This window comes from Triplophysa rosa, linkage group LG21 (genome assembly GCF_024868665.1).
Source record: "Triplophysa rosa linkage group LG21, Trosa_1v2, whole genome shotgun sequence".
Taxonomy (NCBI): Eukaryota; Metazoa; Chordata; class Actinopteri; order Cypriniformes; family Nemacheilidae; genus Triplophysa; species Triplophysa rosa.
In genome coordinates, this window is record NC_079910.1 from 10615101 (window position 1) to 10642619 (window position 27519).

Below are 27519 nucleotides of genomic sequence, written 5' to 3' on the forward strand. Positions count from 1 at the left end.
AAAAGACCAGCATGTGTTGTTTTGAACGCTCGTGTTCTGACAAAGTTAAACTTGGTCAACCATCTTTGACCAGCATCAAACATTTACACAGGCACTGCAATAGGAGGTATAAAAGGAGCGCTATATTTAAAGAGACGGTTCTCCCAAAAAGAAAAAAATCTGTCATCATTTATTCACCATCATGTTACTTGAAACCGTGACTTTTTTCTTTTGTGCAATTTGAGAGTGTGTTCACTTTCACCGTATGGAAAAATGATGCAATGAAAGTGAATGGTGACTGAGGCTCTTACTAGCACCTCACATTCAACACAACACAACAGCAACAAGGGTGAATAAATGAAATTTTTGTCAAAATAAATAAATCGGACCAGTAATGTCCAGCAAACTCTTAAATGCAAATTCACTAATGTTTCAAAGTCTCTAAATTATATACCACTTTTAATACATTTTCTTCATGTAAGTACAAGCCTTCTAATGAAATGACATGTACTTCTGATGCCCATCCATTTCTTTTCAAGGTTAAATTTGTATATGAAATCCGTTTAGTGTTTTTTTATTTATGTTTTCTATTTTTTTCTATTTAAAAATTGTTCTAGTTTTCCGTTTTTTTACAACACAATATTTGCCCACATGAAAAACTACTAGTATATTATAGTATTAGCTCATAAACTATTATAAAATACCTAGACAATGCAGTGTTTTTGAACTTTACAAAAAAAATAAGTACTTTAAAATGAGTCTACTAAAATGTAAGTGGTATTTTCAAATCAATTTGGTAACGTATTTACAATTTAGCATACCATTTACTTGAGTAAATAATAAAGCACAATACCATTTTTTATGTGGGTGTGTCATAGTTTGTTCAAGCTTTGCAACAATGCAAAACTGTAAAAACGCTATAGACGATTTCATCAGACGCAGGCGCCTGGCCCAAAGTCAACTTCTGGTCTGTGTTTGGTTATCGGTCTGGCTAGTGCCTAGAAATATAACAATTTATTTCATATTTAATTTATGTTATATACTAATTGTATTAAATTACATTAAAACTACTCAAAAGTTATTGATTCTTTGCAGAGGTCTACCAGAAGTAACGTATAACATTCGTTTATGTTGTTGCCGCTGAAAACATCTATATAAATAAAATTGTACTAAATGGAAATATAGCTTTAATACTTTTAATACTGCCCATTATAAAACACAATTGAACCCTGCGAATCAGTATTAACCCATCTTTAACGCTGGCCAGATACCCTGGGCTTACCTTTGCTTTCTCAAAGTCCAGGTCTTTGCCAATAGTGGTGAGCAGTCTGCAGAGGCACTCGAGTGACTCTTCATCGTGGTTTTTCAGCAACTTGACCACACAGTCGTGCATAATAGCCTCTGTCAGCATTCGCAGCTTAAAGAGCTCGCCGATAAATTTAATGTTGCCAATGGATCGCCTGCGAGCCTTATCTTTCGCCTCGTTCAACTCCTCCTGCAGCCTCTCCCGCTCACTTGCCTAACAGAAAGGGAAAGCAATAGAGAGGTATTCAGAAACCATTTTCAAGATTCTATAATTGTGACCAGTTTTGAGGACCGAAGCACTGACCGAGGAAGCTGCCTCCAGTTCTCGATGTTTCTTCTCGAAGGCATCGTCATCCACCTTGTCTTTCTCAAACTCTTTCTGACACCGATTGAGCAGCAGCTTCCGGAAATTCACAGTGTTGCTGGGCTTATCCGTCATGGGCACTTTTAACTACAAACACAGCAGGCGAAAATCAAAAGTAAAGCTACAGTATTCCAAGTTATACACAATCCAAAATATCCACTTATGAAGTCCATTGAATAAAAAAGGAAATATCCACAATAATTATTTTGCAGATTTCCTTCATTACTAATCTACTGAATTTGTATACAGATTTGAAAGGAAAGTTAGACTCACCGTGGCCAGACAGCTGCACATGTTGCCATAGGCCACAGAGAAGCTGGGTTCATTGATGGCTTTCTCAAAGACCAGGTCTATGACCCCTTTGAGGCGCTCCTCCGTGTCGATGGTGAGATCGGTCACCTGCTTCATCAGCTGGTTAAACATCTGCGGCGTCAGTTTGTTGAGGATACTACGTACTTTTCTAAAAAGATCCTGCAAAAGGATCGATGAACACATTACCCGATGTCCTCAAAGGCAACAATCTCAATTGTCTCTCTGTTACGGGAAACTGTAATATAAACTAGGAGGCCCTCTGGATGTGACATCATTCTCGGACTACTGCAAAATAATCTGAACCAAAGCTTTTTGAAACATGTACTAAAGGGGCACACCTGAGTTTTCAGGGTCTCTTGATCTTCGATGACGCTGTCCAGCTTCATGCCAGGCTTCCAGGCGTTCTCGGTCGTCCTCAGCTGCACCTCGTTGTTTACGGACACATTTGTAATGATCTTGCGCCCAGGTGGTCGCCGGAAGCCAACGTTTTGCAGCTGATAAAACATCACAGTTATTGTAATTATTAAGACATTGCTTAAATTACAATTCACCATATTTTTGCACGAGTGCGACAATACGGATAAAAAGGTACCAACCGGTGCTCCTCTGCTCCCTTGAATCTGTCTGCTGAAATCCGCAAAGGCTGGCGTGAAGTCTGGACCCCTGGAGATCCCGCGTGGGTCTCCTGGCCTCATGGGCAGTTTATTTTGGTTAATCTGTTCAAGCAGCCAGCGAGTGAAGCAGAAACACATTAGACCTCTTTTAAAGGGGCGATACGGTGGATTAAATAATCAAGTTTATTCCCACATGAATTCAAGTAAAAGATTAAATGTCGATAATCGACATGCTTCAAAAAGTCTTGAAATACGCGAGTTCAAAAGTGTGTCAGTGGAAAAATCAGTTTGTGTAGTAGGGGTTGTACCTTATCTAAAACAACATCAGAAATGGGAGGAAGACCCTCTGGTTTCTGCACACATGCAGGCTTGAACTGGAAGCCCAACAGGAAGTCTCGGTCATATTGTTTCTTTCCATTCTTCTCTGCAGGCTCTGGAAAAGAAGAGATGTAGAGAGAGGTCTGAGATCACATGGAAAATCTGGGATTTTAACCTAGAAATGAAGTTGTTTTCGGATAAAAAATGTCAATTAAAGAAACGTTATGATGTAAGAGGTTGAGCTATTTACAGTTCACGCAGCAATATCTTTCTCTACATAACATTTCTAAATCATGCTGTGAAAAAATGAATCCAGATTTTGGAGTCAGTGCCAGCAAGTAAAACAGGTCCTCACGTGGAACAGCTATGATCAGAGGCTCTCTGACTGCAGATGTGTGGATGCCGTCACTGCTCTCTGTCTCGGAAGAGTGTTCAGCACCATTTCTTAGCGGCTCTGCTTCCTGTTCTCCGTTCTCCTCGAGCGCTGCTCCTACTGAAGGCCTTCTCTCCACCTCCACAGGAGGAGGACTGGGGCTTTTTGCAGCTGGCTGATCCAATTCCTCCTATCAATCACACACACACCTCAAAAGTTGCAACGTCTTTCCTAATATTTAGATATTTAAATCTAGAACCTAATTCTCACAGAAACCTGTTTATATTGTTTACTTTAAAGGAGGAAACATAACTTTAGGCCAATTTATAAGCCTTACACAAGTATAGGCAAAGCTGCACATGTTCACAACGCCTCGCTCAAATTCATTTGAATATAAGCAACATGGTTCGTCTAATCACATTTAAATTCCTAGGGCACGCCAACGCCGCAGAGTTGTAGGTATGAGTGGCATCCACAGGGCTGATTGCAATGGAAGGTAAGAAAACGAGAGGAAATCAATGTTTGATTTTACCTCTTTTTCTGGACCCTGATCTTGACCAACAGGCATGTCCTCTTTTGGCTTCTTCCAGGTCTTTGGTGCACTAGATGTAGCTGTAGCAGCCCAACAGTGAGAAAGCTCGTGTTATTTTATTCAAAATATTAACAAAATATCAAGTTGCCAAACCTCAGACAGTTAAAGGTTGGGTGCTGTTTGCTCATGGAGACAGGAAGAGTTGCATGACTGACATGTTAAGTGATCTTTTTTTTACATGCGATCAGAATAAAAGTTTGAGTTTATATAACATATGGCTGTGCACTGTTCATAACTTAGTATTTAAACACATACACATAGATGTATATACTTAAGAAAAATATAAAAATGAATGTTTATATATAATTTAAATTATATATAAATATATATAAATATATAATAATGCATTTTATTTAATGGCGCCTTTCAAAACACTCAAAGTCACCTCACAAACAGGCAAAGAATAAAATAAAAGTACAAATCACTGCATAAAACAAAAAACACAACAAACACTCAGCATCCACAGATAAAATGCAGTAAAGACTCAGTAGAGCGAATTATAAAAAAAAGGCTTGAGTAAAGAGATACGTCTTAAGACGTGTTTTAAAAGTAAGATATTGGGGTGCAAGATTAAATGCAAATATTTGTATGTGTGTACGTGTTTATAAATACAAAATTAATATGCACAGTGCACAGACATATATTATGTAAACACAAACCTTTATTCTGGATGCGATTAATTGCAATAACAGCCCTAACATACCTTAAAAAGCTGGGTTATCAAGAGATACACCAACCTTTAAATTGGTTAATAATAACAATAAATAATTAATACTAAATTAATAAATCATTTGGCTCTTAATTAATTAATAATATTTATTTCACATTTATTTCTATAGCACTTTCTACAGTTTTGCATTGTTGCAAAGTAGCTTTACAGTAATGCATCAGTACAGACAGGAGAGACATTTCCAAAAACATATTTATTGATATATTAACATATATTTATTACTATATTTTTATAAATACAATTTGAATGGATATTTTATATGAACAATATAGAAATAACAGCCTGTAATATATGAATAACGGTTATTATAGTTTACTTCAACTATTTAAGAATTCTGTTAAAAACATAGGCCTAAATATTACTTGAAAAACTAAATTAAACTAAAACTCGCCTCAGCAATAAATTGAAATAAGTTTAAGTTGAGGCACTAAAATACAAAATTGTAAAAACTAAACTCAATCTAAAACTGAGATAAAAATAAATGTAACATATATGTTTATATATAGGAACAAAGACAAAAGAATTGAAAAAATCCTAAAAATTTAACTAGAACATGAAAACTAAAGATATAAAATTAAAAGATATTTAAACAAATGTAAAATGCTACAATGAAAAAATACAATATTTTTTTAAATAATAGCTAGAGATTAATTCCAGCACAAATGAAAGAAAAGACATCCTGCGGGCGATCAGTGGACGTGTCATTTGAGACACATCTGACAATTTAAGCTGTATATTCAGGGGTGCTCACCTTGACTTTTTCTGGACAGCAGCAAGGGCTCGCCTTGCTTGTCCAGCAAGGCCTCGTTCTCCTTCCCTGCTTCTTTGAGATCCGCCCCTGAAGAAGATCTCCTGACCAGGTCTGACCCTGCAGAAACCTGACTGGGGTGTGTGAGGCCTGGAGGTGGAGCAGGTGTGGTGAACATAGTAACATTTGGGTCGGGGAGGGATGGGGCATCAGGAGACCCAGCGCTGTCCTCGGCAGCAGGCGAGGGACTATCTGCCTTCACCTCTATAGACTCAGCCTCCAGTGCTGGTGGGATGGGACCGGGCTCCGTGCTGGGGGGCATGCTGGGAGTTGGCAGCAACGGAGACACTTCCCTTGGTTGGGATTCCAAGTCTTCACCCAAGGGAGCGGCATCTGTGTCTGGCAACCCATTGACGGCCTTCTCATGGGTTGGGGATGTGGACAGGCTCCGAGGTGTGGATTGCTCTGAGGAGGACTTCTCCAGCTCTGAGCTCTCTGGTTCTGGTGTGATAGCTTTAGCAGGGCTGGGGTCAACTGAGGTGCTCGAGGCTTCCGTTGATTCCACTGCTGAGGGAGGCGTGGAGAGCACAGGGGATGAAGCTACACTTAAGGCCGTTTCTGGGCCTGAGGGGGGAAGCTCAGTTTTCTGGGGAGGGGAGGGGGGCGCTTGGTCCGGGCTGCTGGGATCTCTTCTCTCTAAAGGAGCTTCTGGCTGCCGCGGTCCAGGAGATGCAGATCTTTGTGAGGGAAACTCTAGTTTTGGCTTGTCATCTAGAGCCATCAAATGAATAAGAAAACGTGTCAGACTTACAAGTACATGACCTCAAAATGCCGCAAAAAACATATGACGGTGGGGAATATGTGGTGCTACGGCTAAGAACCTGACCTGCTTTCAAGTCGATGGTTGCAGGAAGGTGCTGGGCACTGTCCACGCTATACACGACGTGCCCGTGATCTGCTACCTGGCTGTTCAGCTGCTGGGATTTGAGGTAGAAAATGTGAGGATAATGAGGGTGTGGACATAAAAACTAGCAACAGAGAGACACAAGGCACACGCAAATATGCAGAACACAGACAGAGCAGGAAAAGCAGAATACAGAGGGAAGGTTGACAAGTGGAGAAAGGGAAAATGGGTGGGGGGTGGAGGAGACATGGGGAGAGAGAGCAGAGTAAAGACAAACACAGTTAACGTCTATGGAGAAAGGAGACAGGAAGTGTCACATCATAAAGGAACTGTGCTTTAGATCACGGGCTTTGAAACTTTTGGACCCCCATACATAATGATGCTTTTTCCAGGCTAAAAACTGCTGAATCCTTCCAAACGTTTTACAAATAACTATGCAAATATACATCTGTGTAAAAAATGAATAGACCATTTCTAAATTATTTTACATTTTTCTGAATTTACTATTTATAGGTATGTGTTTAGGTAAAATAATCATTTTTGTTTTATTCATTGAGCTTCAAACAATATTTCTCCAAATTTTCAAAAATATTGTTTCTATTTGCTTTTATTTGCAGAAAATGAAAACTGGAGAAACATAACACTGCAAAGAAAACAAGTTCATATTGCCTTTTATATGGTGCGAACATGTGTTTTTCTGTGTCTTTGGTGTGTTATAAGTTGCCCATGCATGTATTAGACACGTAAAATTGCAAAAATTAAAGTGTCGGAACAAAAGATGCATTCTATCTAAAAGCGAATGCTCACCCAGACCTGCCTGAAACGCCTCGTGTAACCACACCCCCACAAATCTACGTCAGTTTGTGGTATGATTTGACTAAGACCGCCCAAATGTATACGCAAGTAAGGTGGGCGTACCTGTCAGTACAATTGCTTTGGAACCTGATGTTCCAAATATGGTAAGAGGCGTTACATTTCCGTCACACGCTTGCAGTATTCCACCAATCACTACGCACTGGTTAACTGGCCAATCACTGGCCTCGCTTTTCAGCGCGATGAGCTTTGTAAAAAATCTGCGCGTTTCAGAGAGGCGGGGCAAACAGGAGATACAAACGTCCACGGTATGTGGAAAATACGGCGGTTTTGAATCTTAAATTCAATTCAATTCAATTCAATTTTATTTATATAGCGCTTTTCACAATGTGCATTGTTCCAAAGCAGCTTTACAGGAGCAAATAAGAAAAACACAGAAAGGTAAAACACAGCACAGTGCATGGTGTTTATAGACCAAGCAAGATCATTATAATAAATAATATCTAATAAATAAATGAATAAATAAATAAATAAATGCAGTCTATGTAATACAATCGTGTATACACATTGTATTACATCTAAAACAAACCATAATATTCGTTTTCGCCGTGTCATATGACCCCTTTAAGCAATACAATTGCTGTTGGATGACTTTGTCACGCCAGAGATTTGATTTTGTTGAAACTGGAATGACCACAATACCTGTACATCTAGAAATGCTGATTAAATGAAAATTTGGAATGGTCTCTTATTTTTTTCCGCGCCTGTATTTTGTAATGTTTCCCTCTGGGGCTCCAAGCATCCCTGTTTAAAAGACCGTGTTTTAGATTACACTGACACGCAGGGGATGAGAGATACTGTATCAATAGCGTGTAGATGAGGAGTCACTGTAAAGGGAACACACGGACCAGGATGACACAAACAATCGTGACACAGAAATACACGTGACAGCTTCATCGGTGACATACATACAGTATATACTTATGTTAGGGCTGTGCAATTAATCGAAAATAATTGTAATCGTCAATTTTGGCCTTCAACAATTACAAAAACAAAATAATCGACATAAAACGATTATTGTGCCGCATTCCATTTTGCAAGGATCATCTCTTTTCTTGTGGTATAAATCCACAGCGCACCCCCTTCCTTTACAGTTGTTCAGCTGTGCTATTTCTTTACATTTTTCAGTTGAATTCACAGTTTAAAATCCAAGTTTTTTTATTTTTCTATGTTTTTTTAAAACTTAGTGAGTAATCATGTTAAATAATCGGGATCTCAATATTGGCCAAAATAATCTTGATTATGATTTTTGTCATAATCGAGCAGCCCTAACTTATGTGCATGGAAAGTATGTCACATCTACGCTTGGAGGTAAAAGATCAAATTGTTGGGCAATAAACAATTCAGTAAGGTCAATGACACACAGACATAAGATGTGAGTTTAGAGAAGAAGATAAACGTCTGATATAAAGGAACAAAATAGAAAAGCACACTGCTAATGAGACTTCAAAGTGAACATAAAGCCACTTTAAAACAGGAGGAAGAATGTTTAGCAGGAGGGTTGAACATGAGTGTTGTGACTCCTCTATTGCGATATGAGACTGTTCAAATATTTTTGTGCATTGACTTCTGCATAATTGACCATTGTCCCAGGCAACCGGCTATCTTACACAGTTGTGCTACTTCACAATTTTTAGTTAATGAGAGTTTATGATGATGACCGACTGACATAACATCAAACTATAAAACCAGATTTTGTTATGCACGGCGTCACTGGTTCTCTTCAGAATCAGTAAAGACACTACAGGTCCAACAACTTAAGCTGTGCAACATGTGCAGGTCTATGAAAGAGGGCAATATCAAGCTAAATCTATACGGTTACACGGCATGATTCTGTTGGATTTGATCTTTTAGACTGCCCGTCTTACCTGTGGAGGTGTAGGTGTGGAGGAGGGTCGCCCCCCTACGGGTGGAGTTGTGTTCCGGCTTCCACCCACCCCTGACAATATCTCGTCTGTGACATCCTTACCGCCCTGGTTGGGGTCTCGTATGCGGATCTTAGAGGACAATAAGTAAACACGGAATTAACTGATAAAGCTTCAGGATTTACGTTTACATACATTCAATTATACAACTATCACTTCCTGTTCACAATCATGCTTGTACATTTTTTCCCTGTTGAACTCTAATGATGTGGTTCATGTACACTTACTGGTTTCTTTTCCCTCTTAGCAGGTGGAGGTTGTTGTGGTGTAGGCACTATAATGGATGGAGATGGTGTGTACATGGCTTGCCCAGTATAGTAGGGAGGTCCTGCTGCTCGCACACCACAAAAAAGAATTTCGACATTAACCCTGATATGACTAAACAACAGTTTTACGCACAAAAATGATTGACAATTCGCAAATTATCCCCCAAAATTTTAGAGAACCTATAATAAGTACAGGGTGAGTTATAAAACACTAAATGAAAAAATCGATCTAACCAAAAATTAAAGCAATGGCTTTTCAGTAGATTTCATATTCTTTTAGTTTCATCTTCAAATCATGTGTTATACTGTAAATCTGGCCTCATAGAATGAAAGCAAACAGCACAATGCAAGTCACCGTGAGTACATAAGAAAGTCAACAAGCCTCAGCAGGTGTCTAGAACATGTGGCAGACAGAACAAATGTGGAAAACTCACCATACGGTGCAGGGAAGTCCCCTGGACTGGGTCCAGGATAGAAGGTACTGGGTCCAGGGGGCTGAACTGTGTACTGCTGAGGCCCCACATATTGAGGTGCACTGTGACGGTACTATTGAAGCACATCATCAACACATTACCCACAATTCAGCACTTCAGTCACAACGTACAACATAAGTATGTCAACCATGCCCTCAGGCTCTAAACAAAAATGAGTTACTGCCTGATGACAACCTGTAACCATATTCGCATTTAACAAACAACAAGTCGTCTGGCGTGTTAAAATAACCTGGTATAAACACACGCTCTAGATATAGCAAGGTGTAATGCGATTCTGAGGTCTGTGACGCGCTGTCTGACCTGCTGGATGTAGTACTGCGCTGTCTGTGGGGAATGGAAGGACATGGGCGCCATGGTCATCATGATGGGCTGATTTGGAGAGAAGACCGCTCCTGTGGGGGTTTGAGACGGGGGTCGAAGAGCAGGATTGTTGCTTGGAATGGTGGGCCGGGCCGTTTGCATCTGCGTCCTCTGGAAAAACTGAGAAAAATCAGAGAGCAGAAATAAGTTATGTTAAGTTGAAGAAACTCCGGGAAAAGGTAATATCTCAGTATAGGAAGTCACAGAAGTCCTCTGAAGATGTGCTAGAGAAGTTTACATACTTCTTTATTCGGAAAGGCACTATAAACAACTATGTACAGGCATGCAAGAAACAAAGACAAAACACGTAATTCTAAGTAACATGCAGTTGAAATAAAACAGGCTACCTATGAACAAAACAAATGTTGTAGTAAACTGCATAGCTACAATCTTGACTGATCTGATATAAGTACTAAGTGTTTCATCCCGTTCTGAACACACTGAAGCTGGGTTCACAGTATAGTTAAATAAATTGTCACCAGCATCTACACTGCAATGTGTGCATCTGCAATAGTCCCACTGCAGAATCTGCAATGCAGGAGCCATATATTTATGTTTAAAAAGTATATTATATTTCGGCGAACGCATTTGGAAACCATATCGCACTATTCCGCAGGGAGGGGATGGGAGGGGCTGTGTGTACCGACCCGAACACAGAACTTGTGGTTGTAGCCTCTAGGAGGCGCTGCTCAGGTAGCAGCGGCAGTAGAATTCGTCCGGTTAAGAGTTGTTCTACAACTGAAATCATTTTTGAGACATTATTTTAAGGTCGAAAGTGTTGCTTTAATAGTCCCTTAATATTTTTGATGAATTCTAATAGAAATATTTGAGTCACTCAGATTTACTTCATTTTTTACTTGCATTTACTTTGAATTTAAACATTATATTTCATTGATTTCACAACTTTAAAATGCACTCGTTTTTTTGGTAAAACAATTTACACTCCGAAAAACTGAGTAAATCACATTTAAAGGGGTCATATGACACGGCTAAAACGAATATTATGGTTTGTTGTAGATGTAATGCAATGTGTATACACGATTTATGGGTTAAAAAACGCTGTATTTTCCACATACCGTGCATGTTTGTATCTCCTCTTTGCCCCGCCTCTCTGAAATGCGCAGATTTTTTACAAAGCTCATCGCTCTGAAAAGCGAGGTGTGCTATGATTGGCCAGTTAACCAGTGCGCAGTGATTGGTCGAATACTGCAAGCGTTACTTAGGGCTGTCAAACAATTAATCGCATTCAGAATAAGAGTTTGTGTTTACATAACATATCTGTATACTGTGCATATTCTTTTTGAATTCATAAACCAATACAAATACATTCATATATTTAAGAAAAATATAAAATATAAACATTTATTTATCATTTCAATGATTGGTAAATATAAATTAAAACATTTAAATATTTCCTAAATATACAGTATATAAATTCAAAATTAATACGCACAGTACACAGACATATATTGTAAATATGTAATCACAAACTTTTATTCTGGATGCGATTAATCACGATTATTCGTTTGACAGCCTTAGTCCTAGTGTTCACTCCTCTAAGTGCAGAACGGCCACACAGTACATTCACAGATTTCGCTCTTTAGAGCAGGTGGAAGGAACGTGACTCAGTAAACAATCTAGACAAGAACCCTCTTAAACGTATTGAGAAGGTGCTGGAATTAAACCACAAGCCCGCAGAAATTTGACACTATGGGTGTGGAGCAGAGAGGACGGTCACCATACGCATCACCATGCTGCTCTTTGAACAGAGACGTTAACTGCACAATGTGCAAACGCATCATTACTCTGACTGCCACCAATCAGTGGGATGCATCAACAAGAGCCAGTATCTCTGTTCCAAAACCTAATGAGCTGCCTATGCAGACAAGAACCCTATACACAAACGCTGTTCCAAAAGGCATGAAGTTCAAAGTAAAATGCCAGACAGCTCACTGGGCTTTGGAACAAAACTCGACATATTGCATATAAAGCATTTACACCTAGGGTAAGCCGGCAGTAAATCTCAGTATAAGGGTAAAATGTGAACACTTGTGAATTTGCAGCTAAAATGTAGAGCACAACCCTTACCGGGGAAACCCACGAGGTGTCAGGTCAGTTTCAGAGACCTTTCTTTCATGGGAGACTATAAATATCAAAGCAAGCCATAAATGAAGTGTTCTTCCACTACTCAGGAGTTCACCTGCTGACACAAGATGATAAAACCTGTTTATACGTTTGAACATAAGCATTAGCCTACGAATGCTTTGCCACAAATTTCTAAGCCTTCCAAAAGATATAATATGCCGTTTAATAAAGCTAAAGGTGTAAATACATGTTTCATCCATAACAGTGGTGTAAAGTATTTGAGTAAATTTAATTAGTTACTGTACTTAAGTATCTTTTTGGCTACTTTGTAGTTGTACTGAGTATTACTGATATTAGCAACTTTTACTCTCTACTTGACTACATTTTTTCATAAGTATATGTACTCTTTAACTTCACTACATTTGTAATGACTAATGCAATAACACATTACATTTTGCATGGCACCTATCTTTTTTTTGCAGCAGTTTATTTCTGCTACAGAAGAAGCAATATTGCCATTTACACGGCATTGACGGTGACTGCAGGACATGACTGCAGCCGGTGATAAGGCCAAAACCAGCATGTCCAGTGCAAAAAGGCTTTGACTTTTGTAATTTTTTACTTAACATTATTTTATTTATGCGTTTTATTGAAGAGACCTTTTTGAAGGATACTGGTTTCCTTATGAGCACTTGAGTTTAACTGAGACTTGGGTGTTTGTAATAGACGTAGGCTATGGTGTCGACCTTGATTTTTGCAATTTTGAGGTGTTCAGTTTGATGCGATTGCTCTCCTCACGAATCAACTGTTTCTTGTTTTTCACTGACAAGTCTCTTAAGTGTTGAGGACTAGAGCTGTTTTGAGCCTACATTCAGTACGAGTAAAATACTGAAGTACTGTTAAAATCAGATACTCGAAGACTTTTACTCAAGTCGTTTTGGAATTGGTGACTTGTAACTTGTAATGGAGTAATTTTCACTGCAAGGTATCTGTACTTTTACTTAAGTATGGTTTTCAGGTACTCTTTACACCTCTGATCCATAAGGCTCGATGTTACATCACATCATTATTCTTTGACAGGAAAAGTGTTTATTAAAGTTAATAAAATTCTTACATCATTTTTTTGCCCTTATGTCATTTAAAACCTGTATGACTTTCTTCTGCAGAACACAAAAGAAGATATTTTGAAGAATGTTGGTAACCAAACAACACTGGCCCACACTGACTTCCTTTGTATGGACAAAACCACTAAGACATTTCTCAAAACATCTTCCTTTGTTTTCCACAAAAGAAAGAGTCATATACAAGTTTTGAACGACATGAGAGTGAAGAAATGATGAAAGAAGTTTAACTTTAGGTGAACCATCACTTTAATGTCTATATTTAAAGAGTACATTCCTCGAGATCATAAAAAATACATTTCATGAAGTGTTTAATTTTGCCGTGTTTGAATGTAAGCAATCTGCCAAGTTGTAAATCCGAAGGTGAACGAATAACAAAGTTATTAGCTTATAAAAAAGGTAATCGACTCTGAATCACGCGAACAAGCCATGACCTGTCCGAATCTTTAACCACAATGTACCTACGTCACTAGAAAAATCCCCGCCTACTGACTGCGAAAACTTAACTCTCTCCTCCCCAAACACTGTACTAGCTCGTTCTTGACGTGTGCATCATGTCTAAGAGAAGCTGTGTTCTATGTAGTGAAACTAAGTCAGTCTTATTTTCACTACCAAAGGAAGAACTTCTGAGGAAAAAACGGTTACTATTTATTTTTCAAACGACACCAAAGGAGTATAAACCGAACGTTTTACTTTGCGCGCGTCATTTTACCGAAGATTGCTTCATCAATCTTGGCGCCTTTACTGCAGGATACATTAAACGTCTTTCCTTAAAAGATGTTGCAATACCAACTTTATTTGGACCTGTAAGCTCCACCGAATCACAACCTGTAAGTGTGACTCTTTATTTTTGTCTTTACTTAAAATTAAATTTGTGTGACGTTATCTCATGTCTGTGTTTAGCTAACGTTACCGTTATTTTTGGGGTTGTTACTGTTTGTTTACCTAACGTTAGCTATAAACTCGTTGCGCTAATGTAAGTGTTCAACCATATTAACTCGCAAAGTCTTTATTTCAAGAACTGCGTGGTGTACTATAGTTATAATAACATCTGAAGCTACGAACACCGTACACTGTATGCCGTGATAACTAACTGTTACAAGAGAAGTGTCTAAAACAGTCCTTTTTCTTACTGGCATCTGTATAAGGATTAAAGAATGATTCGTCAGACTCGGGCTCGAACTGGTAAGGTAAAATCGACGCCATCTCTCTCTATACACTGTTAATATCCAACCACCTGCAAACCGTAATACAGCAGTAATGATAGGCGGTCCATTTGCGACACATGCTGAACGCGTTTGACCAATCACAGCAGACTAGACCATCTGACCAATCACAGCAGACTACACTATCTGACCAATCAGATCAGACTACGCTGGCGGAAAGGCGGAGATTACACAGATGAATCGCGGAACGAATCATTTGAGAGTCAGTCAAGAAGTAAGGTAATAAAAACTGCTTATTATTACGAAATAATAGTATTTTTACATCATGTATGTACATAAACTTGTTGTCGGACACTCCATAAACCAAAATAAGCCCTTAAAAATATTGAGGAATGTACTCTTTAAGCATTTAGTATTTCCTGAAACTTTAACACCTTGCAGAGCAACGAATTGGTTGAGCGATTTAATCAGAACATACAGAAAGAAACCGATTAACATGCAAACCTAACCAAATAAAAATACAGCAGGCACTTAAAATCAAGTCAACAGTTAAAAGGGTGATTTATGGTTCTGCGTCAGGTATATGCCCTAGCCTCTATGGCGAAGGCAACGCTTAGGTTTTTACTTATACTTTTGCGTGGTTGTCCACGTCAATGTGCAATTACACATGCCGACCGCTAGTAGGCAGTGTCCACAGGCATGTTGCTGGCAGTCTCAAGGCAAGCGCAAGCACTTGTTGCGTATGCTCCCAGATAAGCATTTAGCAGAGATAGCTGAAAATAGACAGTGCCTTTTGTTGCAGCACGAATTATTAAATATAGAACATATCATTTATTTAGAGAATTAATTCGGAAATGCATAGGAGTAAAACACGACGCTATCGATTCAAGTAGACCAATCACAGTGCTTGCGGTCCGCATAGGGTCCGTGTCGAGTTGACACGTTGTTACATTTTTGGAGAGGTGCGCATCAGGCTACGGCGTAGGGAACGCGGCTTTGCGTAGGCTACGGCGTAGGTCTGACGCAAAACCATATATCGCCCTTAACAGATACTGAAGGAGAGGTCAAACTGAAATGGAGGATCCTGTCTTTGCGTCGGGCGACTGTAGTGCATTTGACTGGGCGGGAATGCAGGAAGACGATATTTAAAAAGAAACTGTTAACTTCGTGCCATGCATTTCCTCCAGACTGAAAATTACCTGAATGGGTCTGAATCCTCCCTTGAATATTGAAGCAGGAAAGAAACAGAAGCTAATGCGATAACACGCTAATTGGTATGGAGGGATAGCGAGAGAGACTAATACACACGCACACTTAAAGAAAGATCTGCAGTACAGAGCATGCAAAGAGCTTTTCTCCACAGAAAGCCAGGAGGACGCGATTCTTTACGTGTCAAAATGAGAAGTGTGCTGAAATCCACTAACCCTTGCAGACACACAGAACAGATGAGATGGAACATAATTAGTCTTGAACAGAAACAGGTTTATGATATTTAAAGAGACAAGAGTTCAAAGCTCACTGTAGGTGGGATGAATCAGGCTGTATTAGAGAAGGAAATATGCACTGCCAGATGAAAACACAGCACAAAAGCGTTTGTTGGAGACAAGAGGTACAACTACACAGCCTCTTTCAATCAGAAATGCAAGATGGGATAATAAATTGACATTATTTTGGATCTTCGAGAGAGCAGGGTTTCTCGGTCAGGGTTTTGTGCATCTCTAAGGATTTGTGAGATTGTGATAGAAGTGCCAGTGCTACATTAAATTAAGTAATTTACCTATAATAATGAGGTTTAAAAAAACAGGATTAAAGAAAACCACACAAGTGTTTTAACACTCAAGTAAACTACTTAAAATCACAGAAAGTAAACAATTTAGGTCAGAGAAAAAAGTAGTGATGCACGATACATTATCAGCCATATCGGTAACGGCCGATAATGGTCATTTTTAATGTTATCGGTATCGGCCGATAATAAAATGTAGGCCGATATATAATAGCCGATAAATCATTTCTTCTGGATAAACAACTTCAGGTGCACACTGCTGACATTTAAAATACAGTTCAGAACTATCTTTCTGTCGTGATCATTCACTTGCAGCTATTAGCAAAACATTGTTGATGTTTGGCTATTAAGAACATTATTCTGGGTTGCTCTGGAAGAACATCTATAAATTGTTTATTAAATTAAAAATATACCAGAAAAGTTTGAAGGTTAAAGAATCGTTAACTGGTGTAAAGTAGGCTTGGTACATGGTTTTCAGGGGGGGAAAAGAGAACTAATGGTTACCTTGTTTTCTGCAGTGAATGTTTTCAAATAAAAGCAGTTTTTGCCTTTTGTTTCAGTCTTAGGGAATTTTTTATAAATATTTAGATACTCTATATCGGCCAATATATCGGTTGTTTGCTTCCAATGTAAAAAAATCATCGGTTATCATTATCGGCCAAAATTTACATATCGGTGCATCACTAGAAAAAAGGTTGTGCTGTTACAAAATCGAATGGATAGACTGAGGCTTGTGTTAAAAATTTGCATCTTGTTTGTGGTGGTGTGGCACCAGTGAAAATACTGTCAAAAATATTGTCGAGCGCTGGAAAGATTTTGCTCTTCATTGTGAAAGACAGAACTGCTGAGAACCTTTAGCCTTAATTCTGACCTTAACATTCAGACATGAATTAAAAGGTAATTACCGAAAGGATCAACTTTTATTCCAACATGTTTAGGTATGAAACAGCTTACAGCTGCTTTCTGCAGTGTCTGGATTCAATTTAACAATATGTATTCAATATTCAATTATGTTCAATATAAAATTTTCCCTATTTCCAAGGGATCTTCAAAGCAAAACAAATCACACAAACAAATTGTCGCATGCTTTACACAGTTTGTTCCCAGACGTCTGATGGAATATGTGTCGTAACCCGTTCCAAGAGCTAGACGGGGTGATCCTGTTACCTAGACAAGCTAAGAATGGGCTTCAACAGAGAGTATACAAGCGCTCCTATCCACAAATGACTGTTAGTTCAGTACACAAACAAGAAAATATTACCACAAACTTTGAGCTCATGTGGAAAACACACCCAGTAATGCACTGGGTCAGTATACCATCTCTCAGAATGATCACAGTGAACTGGGTGATTCTTACTAAATGTCAAACATGATTCTTTTAAATACTTGCATCAACAAATTTCCTTTTTAGGCTTTAAAACAAGGTCTGACATGTTTAAAAGCATTCATTTCGAAACTTTTTTACATGAGCCTTTAAAAACCTCATTACCGTAACAGTCTAAAAATGTCAATACCATGTCATGTTCTGCCAAAAAGAGAAGCTTTTTATTCCTTACGTATTAGACATTAATGAAGTATATATTTTTTGAAAATTACAAATGTGACTTTTTAAACTGTAAAAAAAACTACCTGTATCGGTAATGATAGTCAATATTGTCATGTACACAGTATGACAAGAGAATATTCGACTTGAACTAGAGAACTAAAGAAATCTGTTTACCTAGTAGCCATTTGGAAGGTACCGGCAGATGTGTTACTTCAGACAAAATCAAGCCTAATGTAAAGATCAGCACGTGTGTGTCTTAAATATGTTCTGGAGGATGAGAACATCAGTCATAGACACAATTTCTTCATTTTTATTACACATGAATACGCAATGTTTTTTCCGCAAATGTCATCTAGTAAAGATCTAAGTATCATAATATTTTAATTTCACCATGTTTAAATGACAAGATATCATGCAGTGACTCATACACAGCTGGACGTGTTACGGTAATGAGATTTTCATCAGAAAATGCAATAAAACACAAAAACAATTCATTCCTATATTAAAATATTTCTTGTGGTAGAGGTAAAGAACACAATTATTTTGATGAAAAACATTTGTTATTGAATGGTGTTTTACATTTAAAATCATTACTAGCATGTTTCAATGGTTTCTTGGGAATGATCCAACTACTGTTTTAACAGTAAGGCCTGTTTCACACAGCATGCATAAGCTTAACATAAGCAAAGTGGCAAAAGCAGCAGTATAACTACATGTACAACAGCAGGATGAAATGCTTTTACACAGACGACGTGTTTCTGGTAAAAGAGCTGCGACAGAGTGATTTCTGACTTACAACACTGAGGATGTCCTTTAATAAAAACCATAAATCATAAAACAGTTAATAGGTGTGTGTGATTAAGAATGATTACAGACTTAATCATAGTGAAATCCAATTTACATAAGGAGTGGGACCATTTTTGCACTTAAATGGTAATTAAACAACATGGAACAGAACCCCAAAGAGTGGCTATAATCTGTTTTAATGACCTGGATCCCAACAGACAAGCATGCTGATCGCACGTGCACCGTATGCTATAACCTGTTACACAGGAGCAGTGACGGGCATACACGCCTCAGGCCCCACAAACGCAGGATGTGTGAAACAGGCCTTTGGATGGGTGAGTTATATTAGTCAGAGCTAGAGCAAATGATGTGTGAGAGCAGGCCATACATTTGCATACATTACCTGGTGATGGGTAGGACGATGCCCAGGGGCAAACTGAGTGATGGCATAGAGAGGCACGGCAGAGCGAGAGAGAAAGAGAGAAGCAAGAGGTAAGAACAATCACACACGGTACATAAAACCACAAGCTGTGCATGGCAGCGCTAAAGGCAAAAAAGAGCATTTCCCCAAGAGGAAGTAACGATGCAAGGCCATTTCAGTACTATATACACACACACACACAGCACTACCAAATTACCACAAACAACAGCATGTTGCTAAGCAATAAGCATTTCTATCCAACTATATAACACTGTCAATGTGATATTTAATCGATTCAAAACTTAAATGTAAAACATATGGATGGGTGGGTGGTATAAGCAAAAGCTTTTATCTTGAGATGAGCAGTTTTCTGGTATAGTAGCAAATTTTATTACAATATATATTTATTTTTATCTGTATTTTATCGCTCAAATGTCTTATGCTTTTTGTATTGTAGTACTGCTAGGGGTGTCGCGATTAATCGGCATTGTCAATAACCGTGATATTAAAAACCATATATACCAATATTGTGTTAATACTAAATGTATGATATCGCAAATTATTTAACTCCCGTTTAAAATGTTGCTTTTAGAGTCACTGGTTACAAACTCTTAAACTTAAAAGTGTGATTCATTGGCTAAAAATAGAAGAAGAAAAATTTAACTGATAGCATAATTTATCGGTTTATAAAAAATCAGTATAGAGACAATATTGCGATATTATCATTATTGCGAATTCTTTTGGTCACAATAACAAACAGCATGAGAATGAGTCACTTTTCATCTGATGTACCACGTTTGTAGCTGCCTAAAAAGTGCTAACAATATAACAACAGAATTTTATGTAAATGCACCAAATTGTGACAATTTGCGGTTTCACCGCATCTATTCACCGCAGGCAGCATGACGTGTCAAAACTACATCAACACTGCCATTGTAATCACCACAGCTGTTTAAAAGCGTCTATCTGTGACATGCCAGGCTACGGTTTTGGGCTTTCTTATCAGATGCGTTCTTAAACCGCTCCCAGATATACAATACAGCTTAAAAGTTGACACATTTCTACGTCATTGCGCACAAGCCCCAGTGAATCACAATCAATAGCAATCATGTAGTCACGGGCACTCACCGGGCGGCTCTGAGGCTGTGCGTTCATTGGCTGGGTTGGCTGCGTGTAGACCAGAGGAGTCGTGCCGGCATTCTGTCCGGGTGTGTACGAAGACTGAAAAGTCACAGGGTCCCGGAGAAGAAGAGGAGGAAAAAGAAACAGCAGTTAGAAAGGATGTAAGTTTTTACCTCCCTGTGAAAATCTCTGTGGAGTGTGGGTGACAGAGTGAGCGCGTCCACTCCCTGCCGCTGAAAACACTGCGGTCTGCTGACACTGACAAATCTGCCATCTCTTCAACGCTGCCTTTAAGGCAGAGAGAGGGAGAGAGAAACAGAGGCGTAGTCCTGAGCGGACGTGAGTGGGCGCAGAGACGGAGTCTGCTTTACAGAACCACGGTACAGCACAAGTGGGTAGACTTTATACAGAGTGAGCGAGGTTACCCGAGGGAATAAACTGATAGAAATATACTGTAGAATGATGACGATAATTGCTTTGTTGTTAACAATTATCGACAAGATTGCCGACATGATGAATAACGATCAACTTGACTTCTCAATGGCGATATCAATATCTAGAGGGCAGGACTGACGGCATAATTCTGTTATTTACAAAACGCATCTAAAGATTGTGTCATCATTTATTTACCCTCATGTATGTATATGACTCTTTCGTCTGTGTAACACAAAAGAAGATGTAGTAAGAAGGGGTTTTGTGTCCATACGTCTATGTTGTTCTTATAAACATTTTCAAAATATCTTCTTTTGTGTTTTGCAGAAGAAAGCAAGTTATACATGTTTGGAAAATTTTCAAAGCCAAATCTCCATTCACGCCCATGAACCCCACCAATACTTTTTCTCCTGCAGTCACATGCAAGTTTTGGTAGAGGGTAGATGGGTAATTAAGGTTTAGTCTCTGGAGCACGCTTAGTGCAGGACGCTATTAATAGCCGCCCTCACTGGCAGGTTGCGCGTGCTGGCAGTGCGGAGCAGGCATGGAGTGGGAATGTGAGCGCTGGTCTCAGACAGATAACAAGCTTGGGAACAGCTGAGTCACCCTGACGGTGTGTGTCTTTGCGTGACAGGGCATGCGTTCACGGACTGTACACACCCATAGACACAGGTAATGAGCATACTTACACAATGACACACCGGTTTAAACTTCCACGCAGGCTTAATATGATAGAGAACACCCTACATACCCATTTATGCAGCGTTTCTATCGAACATAAGCAATACGGACGAGATACGTATCACACGGACCGGGATGACTTTGTCAGCCTTACTGTGATGACTAATTAGAGCTGACTAAGTAAGACACCTAGAACCTGTGCTGCTTTCGCTTTGACAGCCAGCACAGCAGGTTCTCAAAGATTATGCAAACTTACAAGCCTATCAGCTCAAGTCTCAAACTGATTTTCTCTGGTTGGAAAAAAAGATCCTCCTAAACTCAAGGAAACACATTAGGCTTTACATGCTGTTCAAGAAATATGTGTTAAATAAGATCCAAAATGATTTGCCACAAAAATCAATGACTTTTATATTATACAGCCATTAGTACATTTTTTTAAATGCTCTTCTACTGACCTCTAAAGAGTCTCTATCAGCATGTAATAAGTGGAAAGTCGCTCATAACAGTGACATCAGTCTTTCACAGAATACAAAGAGAAGATATTTTGAAAAATGTTGTTAACTGGACCCCATTCACTTGCCTTGGTTTTGTGTCCGTCCAAAAGAAGTAAATGGGGTCCAAAGCTATTCAGTTACCAACTTTGTTAAACATAGTTTATTTTGTGTTCTGCAGAAAAAAAGAAAGTCATAAAGGTTTGAAATGACAAAAAGGCGAGTAAAAAATGAAAATTCTTCCAAAATTTACTCTCATGTGATTCCAAATCGGTATGATTTTTTTTCTTCTGTAGAACACAAATGAAGATCTTTTGAAGAACGTTGGTAAGCAAACAAATTTGCCCCTTATCGACTTCCATTGTATAGAAACAAAACCACCGAGACATTTCTCAAAATATCTTTATTTGTGTTAAAGGGGAACTCCGACCAAAAATGAAAATTCTGCCATTATTTACTCACCCTCAAGTAGTTTAACATCCCTAGGACCTCCGTTTTCCCAGATCGCAAATTAAGGTCGTTTTGGAAGTTGTCTGACTCCTCCACAGATTGCAACGCAACCAAACACACGAGCCACATGACAGTGCATCCGGTGTCGTGGCTCTGGTGAACGCGTGCTGAAAACTAACACTCAAATCCAGGAAGTTTTTGAATACAGTCATTAGTTTTGTTTGTTTGCGCACAAAAAGTATCCTCGTCGCATTATTTTAATTTATACTGAACCACCGGAGTCGAGTAGACTATTTTACGATGTCTTTACGCACTTTCAGTGGTTTGAAGATTGGTTGCGTTGCAATCTCTGGAGGAGTCAGAAAGCTTCCAAAACTACCTTAATTTGCGTTTTTGGGAAGAATGGAGGTCCTACAGATGTTAAACCACTTGAGGGTGAGTAATTAATGGCAGAAATTCATGGTGGTCAGAGGTCAGAGTTCCCCTTTAAAGAGTCATATATTTTAAGAAACATGTGGGTGAATAACATGAATGACATTTTTTATTTATGGATTAACTATCCCGTTAGGGCTGGTTGATATGTTTACATATCTTTAAATCTTTACAACAATATTTACACATACATTTTCCCAACATACAGTTGCAAGACTGTTGAAGTAATGGCGGAAAACCAAATATAATGATGTAGTCTTAAAGAAAACTTTAAAGAGACCAAATAAAAATAAAAAGCTTATTAAAATCATTATGTTGCTTGACTTTAGATTGTTATATCAAAATGTGAATGCTAAATATATCACCCAGTCCAAGTAGGCACACAATCACACGTGAACCTACACACATAAACACACAAACGCAGACAAACAGAAAGACTCAGGTAGCTGTGCGGGAGCACTCACCCCTCCTATTGCCTCCCAACTTTTAGGGTGATAGAGGTGCGCAGCGGATACTGTTGAAACTGATACCTGAGAGAGTCCAGGGGAGGACGAGTGACCTGGCGGTGTGGCCGCTAGGTTAGGGTGTCCCTTGTTGATTTCATGTGCTGTGTATGGAGAACCATGGGGTCTCTGTACCTGAAATACAGACAGGAAACTATCAATACCTGTGAGTTAATCAAAGCAACATAACGCAGTCACGTATTTTTTTTTTTTTTACCACTCCAGACCGGACCGTGTGGTCTGGCTCCATGTCTCTCAGAGGATCTTTGCCTCACTTGCATCATGCTTTGCTTGTTATATGAAGACAGCAAACAGCCACAGCGTGAAACGCTCCATTGACAACCAATTACAGCAAAACTGTGTACTGTCCGCTTTTGTCGCTTATAGGGCCAACTGAAAGCACAGCGTCTTAAGTCAGTTCTGCCTGGATTTTGAAAGTTGCTGCTGTAATTATAAATCGCGGGCTCGGGCCAGAAGCTGATAATGAGATTAACTTGGTGGTTGCACCAGGAAAGACTGCAGCCTGTGCAACCCCATAAGTCATTACAGAAAACAAGAAACCTGCAGTCCTGTCGTCTATTTTTTGCAGATCAAAGTCATGACGGCTTCAAACAGGTCTAAATTGTGGTCATCTGCAAGACAGACCAGCTCTTAAACAAACATCACTACCATGGTAGCTCACCATACGTGTCCAATGACAATCACTCAATCTGACATCTAAACTGCATACCGGTGATTTTATTGTCCTTCTGCTCATATTCGACCAAAATCCCCAATATCCCATGCAGCCTCAGCAGTTGGAGACTGACCCATTTATCTACAGGGATTAGGCAATCTATCCAGCAACCTAGGCTTTTCCAGGGTGGGGTGCTGTGCTTGGGATCCCAAATGAGGGGGCTCTGTGACCCAACACAGGCAGTAGGAACTGGAGAAAAAAAGAACTCGGCAGAAAAAGCGTTCCCACTCCTGGACATCCCTCCCCTTACGAAAATTAACCATGGTTTTTTGTGGTACAAGTGTAGTAACCATGTTTTTTTGGTGCATTGATTACTTGGGGCAAAACCATGGTTTTACTACAGTTACCATCGTTTAACCATGGTTTTTACAAAAAAAAACATGGTTTTCAAAACATTTTCATTACAGTACATTTTTGTAACTGTACAAACATCACCAGCCTTGTTCTCTCAACCTCACGTCACTCCCAGCCTCTCTCATGGGACTTCTTGTCATTCACCTCTGAAACAAAACATCTGAACGTGATGATAACCGTGATTAAGTGGCACCTGAAACATCTAACAATTTCTCAATAACCATTGGAGCATTATCTTTCCTGTGGCTCAGTGGCTAGAGCATGGCACTAGCAATGCCAAGGTCATGGGTTCGATCCCAGGGGATTGCACACACAAAAATTATAATACAATGCAATGTAAGTCGCTTTGGATAAAAGGGTCTGCCAAATGCATAAATGTAAATGTAAATCTCTCAAGTGTTGCGAAACATATTAGCACCTCATTCTAAAAGTAGAGGTTTGGTGCAGATCTTTGGTAAGAGTTTGGTAGGTGTGAATAACTTATTTAGGTTATCTAAGATGACCGGTGACAAGTTTAATATCTACATGTGTCTGTTAAGACAAAAATGAGAATGGAGCATTTAACTCACACTGTATACAGCAGTGACGGGTTGCGTGTTGAAGATTCGCTCATCCAGGGTAGGTGGCACTCGTTGAATCCTAGGGGGAATATTAAGGAAAACTCTGGAGCAGAAAGTACTTAAGGCCAAACACAGCAACAAGGTGGGAAAACAATGCATAAAAGAATGCAGATAAACACAGCGACATCAAAATGAAAGATATTAACAAACATATTTTCATTTCACATTACCGTTTCTTCAATGGATAGTTCATACATAAATTCACTCGTATTTTACTCACCCTAATGTTACTTCAAAAATTAAAACCCCTCTTTGGAGGTGATAAAAAGAAAGTTAGATTAGCACTTTCATTGCATGCTAAAAAACAGCAGCCTCAACATTCTTTAAAGTTATTTTTTGTGTTCCACAGAACAAAGTCAGTCATACAGGTTTAAAATGACGTGAGGGTGAGTAAATGATGACAGTTTCAGATTCAGATGACACTAGGTTTTCCTGTACGTGTTTTTGTTAAAGTTAGGAAACGTAAGTAAGGGAACTCTCAGACAAGATTGGCTCTGTGGAAAATTGAAACTTTTTTCAGCTCCTACTCATTTACCGGTGTTTCCCTCTTCTCTTATAAGCCAGTGTGGGGTTAAGCCCCGTTCAAACCGCCAGCGACTGGCAGCGAGAGAGCAACATAATCTTACTCATTCAACGGCGACTACCGGCAACATAAACGAAAGTGTCCGTTGGCGTCAAGTGGGCGTGTTTAGCAATGCGACAAAGTTGAGTATTGTTCAAATTTATGCTAATGACAAGCAACTTTCAGGAGCAAGTACAAAGCAGTGGAGCTCCTCAAGTAACTGTTACTAGAGCAAACAAAGCTAAGAACAACTCCTAACAACCTCACAGAAGAGACGAGGGACACACAGCAACTAAGTCGCTGGCGGCATGAACGGGACATTAGTCTGGCACACACTGAGTACTCCAGTGGGGTTATCCAAGTGGCTCTGTGGAGCGAACTGGAATTCACGAGACGAGAAATCAGAACACAGCACAAAATTGACAAAACTATGCCTATAAATTTTGTCCCAAGAAATTTCCGAAAAACTAAATAAAAATAGTGTCTATTTACTTATGGTGCCATAATAATGATTCTTTAATAAAACAAATTTCAACAATTAAAAAGGTTCTTGGCCACACAAATCAAAATCTGTGATTTAAGACAGTCGAGTGGACGTGCGCAGCACAAACTGCCATAGACAACCATCTCAATGTGTATTAGCATGCTGTAGGAGTACAGAGGCTGAAGATGGAGATGTGTCTACCATGTCCAGCCCAGCAGCAGTGCCGCCCCAGTTTTGCTGTACAACCAGGCTATTGTTAAAAGGGGGGGAAACCTTCCTCCTCTGCGCCAAGGCACACACATTGTTAATACTGAGAAAATTTAGAGTTTACTGTAACTGGGGTAATACAACAGCTGTTAGTTACCCATTTAAACTTTCCCTAGGCATGCCGCCATGGATCTTTCACAGTAATCTGGTGCGCACGTCATGCCTTTACAGCCACAGTTTAAACTGGTTTGTAGGTTACAGATTATTTTTAGTGCCATTGAGCAGTGTTTAAGATACACAATGACACAGCAGACCGACAACATCTATTCTCCGGTTTCTCTCAGTTTCACTTACGAACAATCAAAATGACCAAAAAATGCTTTGATGCTCGAGTGCTATATGAAGGAAAATACAGTTAATCAATAGCAGGTTTATTACGAAATGTCAAGCGTTTTACATTAACTCCCAGCAAGCCATTAGCCAACAGCTAAAATAAACTTCAAAGGAGTTTATAAACTTGGAAAATATTAGCATTGTGTGAAATACACTGTTGGACTTGTTAAGAGACAACAGCACACTCCTATACATCTATTATAACAACAGAATCTAAATCTTTATATAACTTTTAGGTAAAAAACTGGTTATAGAGTCAGCAGCACTGCTAATGCGCTACAGAACAGAAACAGAAACCACTGACTGTAAATGTTTTTGGGGAATCCCCACCATTATATAAACTAAAACCAAAGGCGCTAAAGGAAAGTCTAAAACAAGAAAAGACTGACTGTATGTGACTGTGACAATCTGTTCAGATTTTTGAAATCTATTGACATTCGTGGTTGCTCAAACTATTGTCATTTACATGTGTCGAGAGGAAAATGCATTGCAATACATTTAAAGGAAAACTACAATTCTCTACCCACAAGCCCACAGGAAACCCGCAGTTTGTTCGTCCAGCAACTCTCCAGCAGAGACATATGAGGTCCACTGTTGTTTTACTGCAGTGGCTCAGAGAACATGAAGCTTCATGGGTGTAATATGCTGCTCAAGCACACAGGATGCTGACAGAAGAATACAGGCAGTTCCAATAGACGGGCTTTAGCGTTACAGACATGAACATAAACGACACTGTACAGCCTGACAGCTCAATTATTCGAAACGTCACTGTTTATTTCACGTTCCCTGAGATACGGATACAAGTATGACATCTGTGTAGCTCACTCTAACATTTAGATGGATCTGCATCACGTTTGACATTCAAATGAAGCTATATTTATCGCCAAACATCCGACTTATTTGTAAAGTCACATTCAGAGACCAAAATATTCTAGGACATCTTACAGACATAACATAAAGCTTAATGCTTCAGCGTCGCCACACTGG

At 39.2% G+C, this 27519-nt stretch overlaps 1 protein-coding gene across 7 annotated transcripts in view; it reads right to left on the minus strand.

Moving 5' to 3' along the window:
* The window catches only part of eif4g3b (eukaryotic translation initiation factor 4 gamma, 3b), a 35198-nt gene that overhangs the window by 6694 nt on the left and 985 nt on the right, over nt 1–27519 (minus strand). Inside the window, exons 2-20 of one of the 7 annotated variants that reach the window (XM_057320129.1) lie at nt 24836–24929; nt 23138–23311; nt 20194–20286; nt 19048–19080; nt 15729–15749; nt 10098–10277; nt 9738–9849; nt 9265–9368; nt 8981–9109; nt 6222–6363; nt 5339–6106; nt 3798–3877; nt 3248–3455; nt 2883–3007; nt 2557–2676; nt 2299–2454; nt 1922–2119; nt 1589–1735; nt 1262–1498 (exon numbers count right to left, since the gene is read on the minus strand). In XM_057320129.1, the coding sequence (XP_057176112.1) occupies nt 1262–1498; nt 1589–1735; nt 1922–2119; nt 2299–2454; nt 2557–2676; nt 2883–3007; nt 3248–3455; nt 3798–3877; nt 5339–6106; nt 6222–6363; nt 8981–9109; nt 9265–9368; nt 9738–9849; nt 10098–10277; nt 15729–15749; nt 19048–19080; nt 20194–20286; nt 23138–23311; nt 24836–24929 (3121 nt within the window). Of the gene's footprint in view, nt 1–1261; nt 1499–1588; nt 1736–1921; nt 2120–2298; nt 2677–2882; nt 3008–3247; nt 3456–3797; nt 3878–5338; nt 6107–6221; nt 6364–8980; nt 9110–9264; nt 9369–9737; nt 9850–10097; nt 10278–15728; nt 15750–19047; nt 19081–20193; nt 20287–23137; nt 23312–24835; nt 24930–27519 lie in introns of all 7 variants that reach the window. The other 6 variants (XM_057320133.1, XM_057320127.1, XM_057320128.1 and 3 more) reach the window with 6 other exon arrangements.